Source organism: Oreochromis niloticus, linkage group LG14 (genome assembly GCF_001858045.2).
Source record: "Oreochromis niloticus isolate F11D_XX linkage group LG14, O_niloticus_UMD_NMBU, whole genome shotgun sequence".
NCBI classification, from domain to species: Eukaryota; Metazoa; Chordata; class Actinopteri; order Cichliformes; family Cichlidae; genus Oreochromis; species Oreochromis niloticus.
Genome location: NC_031979.2, coordinates 7,992,431 through 8,005,960, shown reverse-complemented (window position 1 = coordinate 8,005,960; position 13,530 = coordinate 7,992,431). Strand labels below are relative to the sequence as shown.

The 13,530-nt window shown below is 40.9% G+C and overlaps 1 protein-coding gene across 1 annotated transcript in view; it reads right to left on the bottom strand.

The window, feature by feature from the left end:
- The window catches only part of pik3cb (phosphatidylinositol-4,5-bisphosphate 3-kinase, catalytic subunit beta), a 50,271-nt gene that overhangs the window by 20,019 nt on the left and 16,722 nt on the right, over nt 1-13,530 (bottom strand). The window contains exons 3-6 of the mRNA XM_019345087.2: nt 6,956-7,151; nt 5,085-5,313; nt 3,227-3,456; nt 527-706 (exon numbers count right to left, since the gene is read on the bottom strand). Of these exons, the coding sequence (XP_019200632.1) occupies nt 527-706; nt 3,227-3,456; nt 5,085-5,313; nt 6,956-7,114 (798 nt within the window). The 5' untranslated portion in view covers nt 7,115-7,151. The remainder of the gene's footprint in view (nt 1-526; nt 707-3,226; nt 3,457-5,084; nt 5,314-6,955; nt 7,152-13,530) is intronic.

Here is a 13,530-nt window from a genome sequence, read left to right as displayed (position 1 = left end):
AACTTGAGCTTGCAATTGATTTCTCTGAAAAATTAATGTGCAAAACCCCCCACAAAACACAGTATATAATTCTGAAGGGGAATAAAGAGTAACTAGCGAGCAGACATTTCAGCAAGTAGCTGTAATCGTGCTCCAAATTGTCTCCGAAACAGTTGAAGTGAGTTGTACATAAACACACACTTTATTTCTATTTTTTTTTTAAGAAATAGAACCCACACATAAACCTCTACTGAAAATATTTCTTAGAAACCAGTTTGATGCTGAGGTTCGAGTATAACCTTTTACTAGTTGAACTTGTAAGCATCTATCTTCGCGATCAGAAAACAGGCTTTGGTGTGTTGCTGTCACAGTAATAACACTGTGAGACTCTTTTTGACCTTCAGTTGCGGTGGTCTCCCTACAACATTTTAAGAAGACTGCATCTGCTATATCTGTGCATGAACCTGAAAGTGAGACACGTAAGTTGATGTTGAAGTTCATCAGCCACTCACAGACACTTAAACAGCTTTGATATGCAGCCACTGACCTTGTATTGAATCAAAGGATGGTCTCCACCAAGGAATTCCAGACATTGGCTGACCCTCAGTATATACTGACCCCTCCATACCGCGTCCTCAGATCCGTGGGTGGTCAGCCACTTTTTCAAAGCCTGCTCCATCAGCTCATTGGGGGTGCAAGACAATGACACCTTCAGACTGGCAGAGTCCTGCAAGAAGGGAAACTAGACAGTCAAGTGTTTATTACTGGTCAAAGTGTATATGGGACCCTCTGAGAATAAAATAGCTGTTTTTTTAAAATCATAGTTTGTGTGTATATTTGGTCATATCTAGATGACAAAATGCCAGAAGGGTAAGACACGAGAATGAGCTGCAAAGGGCTTTTATAGTTAAATGTTTTACTGCTATTTAATCACTAAACTCCACATTTGGTACCCCTTATGATTTAAATACAAACATTTCATATTTGTATATAAAAACCTAGAAGCTGCATTTGCTTGTGCATCTTAAACACTACTGTTGGAACAGCACAGTAAAACACTGAGAAACAATAATATAAGATCTATAAGATCGTAATATAAGTCTCTCTCAATTTTCATGTGTACAAGTAACTGACACACAGAGTGACTGAGTTCATATACATGTAATCACTTGGTACAACTGATGGCTGAATTCATTCAGGATTTCCACTGATGTGTGTTCAAATACGTGTTAGCCTCCATCACCTTATCACAGGGAATCTACCAGGTTTGCTGTGTGACAGCGAGGCTCACTGCGTCATGCCATTTATAGCACAGCGCTGACCCAATACCAGAGATGGAATTGCTTTTAATTTCCTGGCGATTTAATAAAAATGTCCTTCATTAGTAATTTAAAAAAGCAACCTTAGCTGCATTATTGAGGACCTACACACAGCAGAGATACTAAAAGTTTTTCCAATTACATGCTGGTAACAATAAAAGCCATATTTTAACGCTAAAATGAGACTTGATTTGGATACTGACGTAATAATCTGTGTGAACAAGAAGGAGGAAGTCGGTCAATGATTTAGACAGTTCACACCAAACCCTGGTTATTTCTGAACAATAAACGACACCACCGCACTTCCTGACTATAATGTAGCTTATTGTGTGTGATCTCTCAAAATAAGACTTCCTGTCAATGTTCACCTGAGTGCGGTGGCACAGATGGTCAGTCTTTGTATTATGTGCATGTGTGTGCCTGTGATGTTGATCAAAGCTGATATACAGGAGTCTGGAGGGACGTGACCATCTGTTTTATTATTAAATAATATTATTTCTATTACAGAGGCAAAGAGAAAGGCCGAGACAGATGGAGGGACATAGTCAAGTGAGTTGAGAGAAAAGAAGGGAGCTCATTTTAATCAGCATTTTGGTCCCTTGAGCTGCCATGCTAGTGTGTGCGCGCGCGCGCGCGCGCGCATCTGAGAGAATGGCATAATTTCACTGATGGTTTTGACCCACTTAGTGTTGTCACATGTCTTGCTAGTTGGGCTCAATCACGTGACTGTTGTGAAGCTGCCAACTGTGAGAGCAGGAAAAAAAAAAAAAAAAAAAAAAAAAAAAAGAAAAAAAAAGGAGAGGCTGAGCTACAGTACATGTGCCTGCGCTGGTGGAGTCACATGGTTACTTTAGCTTCTAAAATAAGGTGGTTTTGTCTTCTGTAGTGGAGCAGTAAGTCACACGGTTATTCTCAATTCATTATGCATGCAGAGATGTCGAACAGACAAAACTTTACATGTATATTGCTTTACGTGTCTACTCTTGCCGATTGCAGTAGAAAAAAAATGATAGAATAGATGCACAGAAATTAGCCACAATTCACTGAGGATCCTTCTCAGCACAATTTCAGACAACATTAAGAAACACGAGGATACATTATATGAACTTGTTTTGATAATAGAAATTAAGAATTAATGTCAGAGCTGTCAAAGCCCTCAGGAAAGGTCTAAGATCATCCAAAATAAGTTCTCTTTTTGACTTATTCCTACACTGCTAGGGCAGAGCCTGTTTAGAGGAAGTATAACAGGTTTTATTGATGCTGTAAAAATGATTAAAGCTGCTGTTTTGAAAAGAGGACAGCCGTAAGAGGTTCAGTGATTGTGGCAGAAAGACCAGACTGGATGAGGCGTTCTAAAGAAAGCTGCAACCTGTGAACTACATGATTGAGTTTTTCATCACAAACCTTGCATTTATGAAATTACAGGACTACAACAAAGAAAACACTTTTTTTACAGAATGATTTTGAAGTGAAGGTAAAAACATCTATTAGACCGTTTAGGCCCATTTTGAAACAGAATGGCTATAAAGCTGTGCGGGACTCATTTATTCCAAACCATGTTTGTGCATCTGAATGAAATGAAATAGTAGTCTTCTTTGATAATAAATAAAACAAAGACTAGTTTTCTGTTCTACTTTACAGGCATTTTTAAAAATGCTTTTTATACCCAAATTTTCTATGTAACATTCACACTCCAAAGGACCAACTTGAGGTTCAGTATCTTGCCTAAAGATACTTTGGCATCCAGACTGGAGCAGCCAGGGATTGAACCACCAGCCTTTTGATTAGCAGACCTGCTCTACCTCCTGAGCTACAGCCAAACCCCCAAAATGCATCTATAGTTCAGTGCATCCTTTTTATTTATCCTACATAAACTGCCACTGATTAAACTACCCTGCACTGTAGCGTCCTGCATTACAGACCCTCACCTGGGACTGATCAAAGTGGATAATGACTTTCAGGTCCGCCGGTGCATCGTTGACTCCAGCTGTGATCGCAGTCACTGCTGCAGGCTCCAGCTGTGGGGAGTAGCAGGCCTGCACCCACTCCGAGAATGTCATCATTTGTATTTGTTGCATCCTCTCTTCACTGATCCGAAACATCTTACACCGAAAATCCTTCACCTCCTGGTCATTTAAGGCATCAAGTTCATGGAGACCTAGAGAACACGAGTAAAGGACACCGTTACAACATTGCAAAAGAAAGCTGTGTTACCACTTTTACATCATACACAGCATATCAGTCTTTAAATTGAACCTGTTAATGGTCAAGTTGAGTTTTTATTAAAGATGGCAGTGTGGATTCTTGGTATGGAACAAAATTAATAAGCATTTTTAACCAAAGTCAGTACAAAACTTCTGAAATAAGAGAAATGAGTAGGTAGATGGTGAATATTCCTAAAGCATTCTGTTCAAGTAACACAATTGAACACAGAAGCTTTAACATTCATAGAAAATGCACAACCACCTGTGGGATGTTCAGTGCCAGACACGAGCAGTAATGAATGTGCATAAAATGATGACTGTCTCCATGTTGGATTACAGCAGAGCCCCTTAATATTCACACACAGAGGTATGAGTTGCTGTTGGGCTGATCACAGTCCACCCTCTGCTTTTATCCCTGGATTATTATTACTTTTTTAAATTTTTTTTAAAGGGTGCTTTTCATTCACTCTTGGGTAATGAAAACATGTTGACATTTAAAGGCATTTAACATTCATATGACCCTCAGCATTCAAGAAGGCTCTGAAGCACATTGGCTGTGTAGACCAAGTTTGTGTGGCTGCATTACTGGAGGGGGAAAACATGGTTGACACGTGTATGTGTGCATGAGTGTGTGTGCGCGCGTGTGCGTGCCTCATGCGTGTGTAATGACCTTCTAGACAAGCCTGTGGGGTTCCCTTTGAAACACCGCTTTACTCTTTCAAAAGCCTTTAAAAGATCAGGTCAGACCAAAGTGGAGTCAGGAGGGAAGAATATCAATATCACCTGAGTCTTGATCAATTACACTCAGAGCCTCTTCTCTTCTTCTTTGAAGAACAAAGGACTTCCAATCCTGAATCTCTTGGTTGGAAGAAGGCTGAATGTGTCTGTGTTTAATAATCCAATGGGGCTACACTACTTCCCTTTCATTACCGATTAACCTCTGTTATTCTCTTCACTAGTCACTGCATCATTTTGCCTTTAAAATCTCTGAAAAGACTTTCCACTATAGTTTACCTGCAGCCCGCTGTAATGCGTTTACGTTGCCTGCTTTCAGGAATCACTCCCCAAACTCAACGTTACTGTGCCTTCTTTCATGTATGATAAACTGAGTGTTGATCATGAAGCAAGGTGAAAGACCTAACACCGCTTTTCCTTCAAATAGTTAATCACCTCAGAGGACTGGGCTGTTATACAATAGTGACAGAGCCCCTGTGTTCTTTTAAAAGGCCTAATCTTCAGAGAAAATGCAAAGTGACATGTGATGGAAGGCATGTCAGGAACACGTCCAGTCAAACATCACGCTTCTCTATCAGTTAGTGATAGAAGCCATCTGCACAGGAGCCTTGGGTCTGAATGCTTGGGAGAGCTACTTAGCATACTGGAGGAGGTGCTAACGGCTTGTTGTGCGGTAGGAAAGATTTACTGTCCCATTTACCAGATCTTAAGTGCTTTTCTTTATTGGAAATGTCAAACACTGAGAATAAAGGAATCCATCAGGAGGGGAGGAATGCATGTGAGAGATCTTGTGTGATAATGTACCGCTTCAAACCGAGGTAGAGTCTTAAAAGCGATGCTGCATTACCCTTGCCGATGAGCACGCCGATCTTTGAGTCCAACAGGCGCTCTGCTCGGCCACAGTTGCGCGTCACCAGCTTGAGAACGGGCAGGAAGGGGCGAACGTCGCACAACCGACGCGTTTCGTCCTCCAGCTCTTCGTGTACGGCTGCCTGGTTGACACACTCGAACATGTGGCTCTCCATTTCGCCGAGTGCGGGAAACAGTGGGAAGCTCTGAGCCTGCTTCCATAAGAGCTAGAAGGGAGAAGAACAAATATGTTCCACTAAGGTATTTTTACCCCACAAAACCACACGGAGAGTTTTATTGTAGCCATTAGCCCATATTAAATAAATCTGACATAAAATATGAGCAACTGTAATAAACAACATCTTTTTTTTATGTGACAGTTTCATAAAACAAGGCTGAGAGCATTTTCAGAAATGAGGAATAGACGTGACTCATAACTTCACAACACTGTTTCTGGGTGAGGCAATCAGAGTACGACTCCCCTGCCTGCCAGCCCCTGGTGGTACACTTCATGCCCCTTTGCCCCCCCACAGCATGATCACAGGATGGGTGTCAAAGAGCGAGTCTTTTTGTGAGGAAAAAGAGATGCACTCTGGCAAAACAGAACAAGCCTCCTCTCTCCTCTCCACAAACAGTGTGGTCTTCACAAACAAAACATTTCCCACAGTTACTTTCTCTGAACTGTTTTTGTGAGCAAGTCATCTCAACATGTGACAAATGGAAAATAAAGAGTTTCAAATGATAACTGTCATTTCCCAGAATCGCTGTAAAACATTTTGGGGAGCTCGGCTGTAGTCTAAAACATGAATGGAGGCTTATGAATGAAAGAAACAGTCATTCACAAGCCCGCTGCTGGCCGTATGATCACTAACAAAGAGTTTTGTACAGACAGTCTGAAAGCCTGCAAAAGGTTAAAGAATATTCTACCCTTTAGCTAAACTAACAGCCTCTGGCCTTTCACACATACAGCCTCTGTTTGATTCACAGGTTTATGTGCTTTTTAAATGCAAACACATGCATATATGGGTTTATACCAGTGTGCAAGGACGCAGACCTCAGTGAAAAAAAAATAAATTCAAATATCCATGAATTTCAGAGAGAAATCAGGACTTGCGGTCAATGAATAGCAGACACTCTGTACACACAGCAACAACCCACCACCTCTGGCTTTAAATGGTGCCCTTTTTGGGGAAATAATGACTTTGTGTTTCAGTGCAGCACATGTTTGTTTTACACCAGAATTATAAAAATAAATATTCTGCGCAATCCAATAAACAGCCCTGTACTGAGAGCAATAAATGCTACCTTTGCAGAAGCTGGTACAGCTTAGGGCTGAGCATCTGTGTTCTCATATAGTCAGTCATTACAAAAGGAATCTGATTGTGCTGTGAATGAGGGCCACACGCACACAAACACCTACGCTGACACATGCCTCAAAGTTATTTTCTTAGATTTTTAAACCTAATCACATCTTTGACTTCTGACCTCCACTCACATATGGCATCATCACCTATAAGCTGACATCACGATTTCAGCCATTTGCAAACAGAAAAACACTCTGCCAGCCACAACAATCACCTCTGTCAAAACAGGCATTGGATAATGTCTGACTGACTGACCAGCTGTCTGAATGTTGGGCTGCAGCCTCTGTTTTCCCTTAATGTGACAGCAGGCCTACAGGCATGCAGAAACAACTACACAATAAGCAAAGGAAGTCCTCAAAGTAAGTTCCCAGTTGATTTTTATGTGAACTGATTAAGTATTTGGTGTGTAATATTAACACTGGTTTAAAAAAAAAAAAAAAAAAAAACCTTTAAATAAACCCGTTGCTTAGGAAACCTGTGCTGTCACCAACCCAATGCCACTCACCAGTTTGATGTGCTGAATTGTAGCCTCGCGTGGAACGTCCATCTGGATATAAATACCAGTGGGAAGCAGAAAGTCCACAGTGATCTGGTCCGGAGCGTGTCCGGCCAGGGGTGAGTGTGCCGCCCATATGTCCAGGAGGTCTGTCATGGCGGGAGGCATGGCAAGAGGCAGTTAACACCACCTCAACCATAAGGACCTGGAGAGACAAACAAATTGTACACTTAGGTTCACTGTTGCTATTCTACTGTAAACAAACAAAAACAACTCAACCACTAACAGATGCCAAATAATGAGTCATTCCTCACCTAACCCAGAATAAGCTCGACTAACTTAAAAAGGCAAGCTGATAGCATTTTGAAACTGATGTATGAGAGATTTGAATATGGCCAAAAGGAGATGTTTAAGGCTTTTCGAGAATAAGATGTACACGCATTCAACTTGTACTGCATTTCAACAACCCAGCAAACAGTTGCCACAAGTTCAAACTGGCATTCGTACAAAACTTAAAAAAAAAAAAAAAAAAAAAAAAAGCAAGCCGCTTCTTAGACTCCAAAAATAATCCAGCCTCACCAAACAACAACACCAACTTTTTAATCAGAGTTCCAGTTATACACACACAAACACGCCCCACTATTGTGCTGTTTTTACGCTCACACATTCATTAACGAGAAGTTGACAGGCGCAGATGATTCAGTGTCACTGTGTCCCTGTGACGGAAGCGCTGCGCCGAGTCCAGTGGGAGGCCGCTGCTTTAATTTGGAAGAGGGCCAGAGCTCAGAAGAATGCCCACTAAGCAAACAGAACAAAAGTTCAGCCTGCCTTCCCCTCATCTGACAATCTGGTGCCTCCGGAACAAACCACACATACAATGAAAACACTTGCAACGGGGTTCTGCATGCATAGGAATGCACACAAATATGAATCATGTATACAGACATTTACCGAATATGTCAGACTCAGAGGCTGGTGCCAAAGTGAAAGTGAGCATGGTGAGGCTATTTTTGTAACAGTTCATTACTGGCAGATGCAAAAAGTCCCCAAGCCATGTAATCGGCACATACTATGTATATAGTCAATTCAAAGACAGGTGGACAAACTCATGCACCCTCCCCGTTTACCTCGTAAAGTTCCATACAGATGGCATAAGTGAGTTTCCATCTTCTGGTGTTAAAAACAAAACAAACAGAAAAAAAAAAAAAAAAAAAAAAAAAAAAAATTCCACAGTCTGGTTTCCATTTGGGCCTTTGCCTCAACCACAGCTGCACCATCGCACCACTTCCACCTGCATTCTCATTACGTTGTCCTCGAGTGGCCCGGGACATTAACTCTTCCTCCAGGCCACAGGGCCATCTCCATTCCAGCTCCATCAGCCCATTAAAAACAACAGCTCTGATTGCCTCTAATGGTCTTTCTCCTCTATGTTAAGTGCTCATGCAAGCCGTATATGAGCAACCATTTTGCCACGTGTCTGAGTGTGGTGCAATATCTGCGGTGCATTTGGAGCCACGATCCCAGCCATTTAACATTATCAACCATGCAAATGGCATCAGCCTCGTGCGTGTTTCTGTATGCTCTGGAACTATAGACCATTGCCTTGACATACTTTAAAAGAAAAACAAAACAGATACTCCAGACAGTCTGTGCTCGTGTTGCTCTGCGTTCTCACACGACAAACAGAAAACCACAAGTAGCCACTGAGACTAACAGTCACAGGTCAGACAATGGCAAACTTGTTACGCCACAAAGGTGTGCAGTTACAAACACGAGTAATTTGACACCATGTCTGTCTGAAACACTGACAGCACAGCACCATGTTATCAGGGGTGGATGAACGAGTGCATGTGCAAGCTCATCTACGCATGTAACACCCCTCTCTCTAATTATATGCTTCAAAAATGACGCTTTCACAGCGGACAGCTTGAATACAGTCTCATCCTGCTGTGATGCAGACACACTCAGCCGCTTTCGCTCTCACATACCACACACACACAGGTGAGGAGGGTTATTGAGGATGTGGTGGCAGTCAGCCAGAGGTCTGCTGCCAGGTCAGGTTTCAGCGGGAGGATCAGAGGAGAACAAGCGGCTTTGCAAGCTCAGTTAAAGAAAGAGTTTCATGTGGCAACAAACAGAGAAGGCTGAAGGGGCACATCCAGTTAGCCAACTTTAGGCCAAGTAAACAAAGCATCACGATGTTAGCCTCCATTCCCGAACTCCACAGGCAAACTCTGATCACCCCTTATGATTGGAGGTGCAGAAATATGATCCTACTTGGATGTGCTTTGTTTTCTGTGCAATATGAGGAAGATTATTGGGCAACACTTTCAAAAAAAACAAAACAAAAAAAACAAAGCACAAATTGATATTTCTTGTCTAACATTTCTTTATTTCAGAATTAACCTCTCACAAATGTAACAAAACAAAAAAGAAAACAAAAGAAATTGCCTGGGAAGAACATGGCTACAGTCTCTATTCACATCCCAGAATCCTTTAGTCTTTTGATCAGACATCTGCCAATGCACTGGGAACGGGATTTGTGGGTAAATCAAAGGAGACCAGTAAAACAAGAGAAGTAATTCCTTTGTTACGATTTTTTTTTTTAATTTAATTAACAAAAAGGTAGAGGAGAACCCTGACTAACAACTTCTGATATTTAGCAGACACCACAACCAAAACAAGCAGTCACTGAGTTCACGCCACAGAACTAGTCTGAATGTTGTGACGCTTTCATGCCCAGATGCATTTAACAGTAACACTGGTATTACTCAGCACTCCCTTTCTAAGCTCTCTCTGTTTAACAGTAAGAAGCCTGTGAGGCTCTCTACAATGGAGTGAGTGTGTCTGTGCATCTCTGTGTACAAGTAATTTAAAAAAAAAAAAAAAAAAAAAAAGGAAAAGAGGAAAAAAAAAAAAGAAAGAAAGAAAAAAAGAGCAGGGCTTAAATAAATGGTGTATGCGTAAAAGGTCATGCCTGGTGATTAAGGGTCCTGTGACACATTTTCCTTCACACTGTGCTAAGAATAAAAATTCACAAAGAGGATCTAGGACCTCTTCACCTCTTAACTCCAAACCACTGTGCTCCTGTAAATGACTATACAGACAAATATATGCAAGACAGACGCTGCCTGAGTCAGCTTTTCCACTTCTGGGCATGCAGTGTGTACGTGTGCGTATATTTGCCTGGATGTGGGCGTGACTATGCACTGTGATTAAAAACAAGAGTCTTTAAAAAACAAAAACATATTCAAAAACTATTAAACATTACTTTAGGCTTAGTAATTTCCTATAGATTTCAGATATTTTATAAACTAAATGGCACATTGATTAAAAATGATTTGGTGCTATATAAATGAGTCTTTTAGTTATAGTAAGCAAACAGAGCTTTAGCAGTGATGCCAGCAGTGTTGGTATACCGGTGTACAGTGTACTACTTTGCATATTAGCACCTGCACCACATTTCTTGTTTCAGTTTCAGCCACAAACCACAATGGCACAGAATGAAACTCAGCTTGAGAAGCTGTAGAGTATAAACAAAGATTATTCCCTCCCCACAACCCATAGACAAAACATTCATATCACAGATGGCAAAAAACCCCCTAAAATTTGAATCAGCGGTGGGAGATAAAGGCATTTATTTTTAATAAATGGGTTACGTTTACTTAAAAAGCAAAAAAACAACAGGAAATGACTACCTCAGGTATTACAGACTGGTATGCTGCCACAGAGGCAGGCATGAATCAACTGTTTTTCATAACTTTAACGCTTGCTTTGAATCAGCTACAGTCTAGTCTGTGTGTAGGTTGACTGAAAAGCTGTTAAGCTCCGTAGTATGAGTTTATCTGGCAGCTGTGTGGATAAGTGGCCAGCTGAGGTGTGTAGTCCTGGCTGTGATTCACCCATGAAGCAGTAATAGTAGTACTACTGCTTACTGTCATTAGGAGTGGACATAGGTGGTGGCTGTAGACAGTAAACACACATTCAGGCATAACGGTCACTTCAACTGTGACACACTGTGACTGTGTCGGTGGTTAGACATGTTTGTGTGCACACAACTTTTCAGACATATTTCCACGGAAGTGACTGCCGAGTAATGCAGCGGTGTAATATTTTAGGTATCCAGCGAGATATGACACTTTCTTATAAACACTTCATCTTTAAAGCATTCAATTTCTAACAAAATCAACATCCTTTCTTTTGTAATGAACACCTTCTTGTTCATTGTCCACATGACTCATCTGATGATATAAAACCCAAATCCTCTTCACAACATAGGAAACAAGCAGGGACCAGAAATGAAACCAACTCATCAACAAAACAATATTCTCAGTCACAAGACAACATACATACTGTATCTGGGAGAACATATGAATGAAGTAAGTGGCCATGTGTGCGTATCTTTAGGTTTGACATGAACAAACCACATCCGGTCAGCCAGGAGTGCGCCATGTGCCACTGGCTCCTGTGACACAAGGGTATACACCCACTTCTTAAAGAGGAAATAATGACACCAGACAGGAAGTGAGTGACAAAAAAAAAACCAAACCACCAGGGGAAAAAGTCCCAACTAGCCATTCATAAAAACTTGTGGACGGTGAATCACAGACTGGACAGTTTTTGTGTTTGTTTGTTTTTTGTTTTGTTTTTTTAAAATCACTACAGAACCAGTTTTTAAAGAGGCATTTGCTGTGTAGTAGACTACCCAATATACAATACAATACCCAGTATATGCAATGTACTATACAATATGCATAATAATGCTTGTTTATGCATAGAAAATCTGTCACACACTTTACAAGAGTGTCCACTCTTGTCATGCGGCTCCATAGAAAGTAAATTAAGCAAATCCTTCCACAGTATGTTCAAGAGCGATTATCTTGGCCACCAGTGAGGCCAAAACACTGCTGTTGAACATGGTATCACTTGCACTGCCTTATTCAGGGCTATATGAATAAATATTAGAGACAAACAGTAGAGAAGCCAGAAAATGAGCGTGACATCGCGATCACACCATCTTTAATAACAGGTTATTACATCTTCACTGAGCCACTTTTTGCCAAACTTTTTGATGCATTACAATAAAGACAATTACTAGTAAACCTGGAATCAATGTGACAGATGCTGCATCACCCATCATCCACCTTGACACTAATCATATCCAAGCCGTTATGACACGGTTACATCACAGACAAGAAAAGAAACAACATGCAAAGCTCCATCTTCTTTAATATCCACGTCTGAGAAATCTCTTGCGACAACTGTGCACAACCACATCAAACTACATCCATCTGTGACATCATGACGTGCCACTCTGCCAGATAGATTGTGACTGTGCAAGACTGCGTTCAGATGGTATCAAGTTTGAATGACAGCAAAAGGTCTAATATGCTCTCCTTGCGTTCTATTTGTGTATCAGGAAGACCGGGTCATTAGCTGAGTGGAGGAGAAATGAAGCATGACAGACAGAGCAATGGAAACATCCTTTTCCTGTGCACCACAGATTGCTTTTAGATCAATGCATAATTCTTCTCATATTCCTTCCCAAAGGGAATGAGTAAGACCCCAGGGAATTTAGCTCATTATGTTCAGAATATAGCAGAACGGAATGAAGATTTGTCTTCTGATGTATGATTTAACCAAGCTTTAAAAAAAACAAAAAAAAAAAAAAAAAAAAAAAAAACTGTGCAAGCCTCAAGGGCTTTGAAGGGATTCCCAAGGTTTACAAACAATATTGAAATCACTGTTTAAATGACTGCATGGTAGCTCCAGGTCCAGGTAGCAAAGCAGGCACAAAGCATGATGCTCCCTCCACCATGTTTCACAGTTATAAGGTTTTGGTGTGCAGTGATGAATTTCTGTCAGAGTGCATTCTTGTATCCCATGTGTCCACCACACAATGTCCGGGAAGTGTTGTGCGCTCATAGAAACATGCTTGAATACTTTTTCTGAGACTTTTGTGGTACCCTTACATCTTTCCATTAAGACTCTTAGATTAGATTTTGCAGGATGACCATTCCTTAGGAGATGGTAATCTGAAGAGAAAGTTGGTCTTACTCTGAGTCCATGAATACTCAGGTCTTTATAAGTGTTTTTAATCCTTGCTTTGGTTCGTGCATCGCTATTAATGAGAGACCTGTGAAAGTCACAGTTTTGATTGCTCTAACCAATGACTTTATCAGTAACCCGATTTTGAGTGGAAGTATGGGTTGTAGAGATGATCTAGCCAAAACCCTTCCAATCTCATCCCCTTAATCAACAGGTACCTTTTAAAAGAGGACACATTTTATCCCAACTAAAACAAATATGTTCAATGAAAGTACAGCTGGTTCTCCTAGGTTAGTTTAGTCACATTCAGCATGTCTGAGAGTAATAGAATATTTACATTTGAATATTCATGTATGCAAGATGTAACTATATTATAACTTGCATACATGTAAAGATGCAACAAGCCTATGGAGTGACTATGCCGGGTGGAGAGTGGCTGTCTCATTAGCACATTGTCTGTGGTACACACCCTAGTTTCTTGAGTCCATATAGCAAAATGTCCATGGCAAAGACACTGAAGTGCCCACCCCCATTCC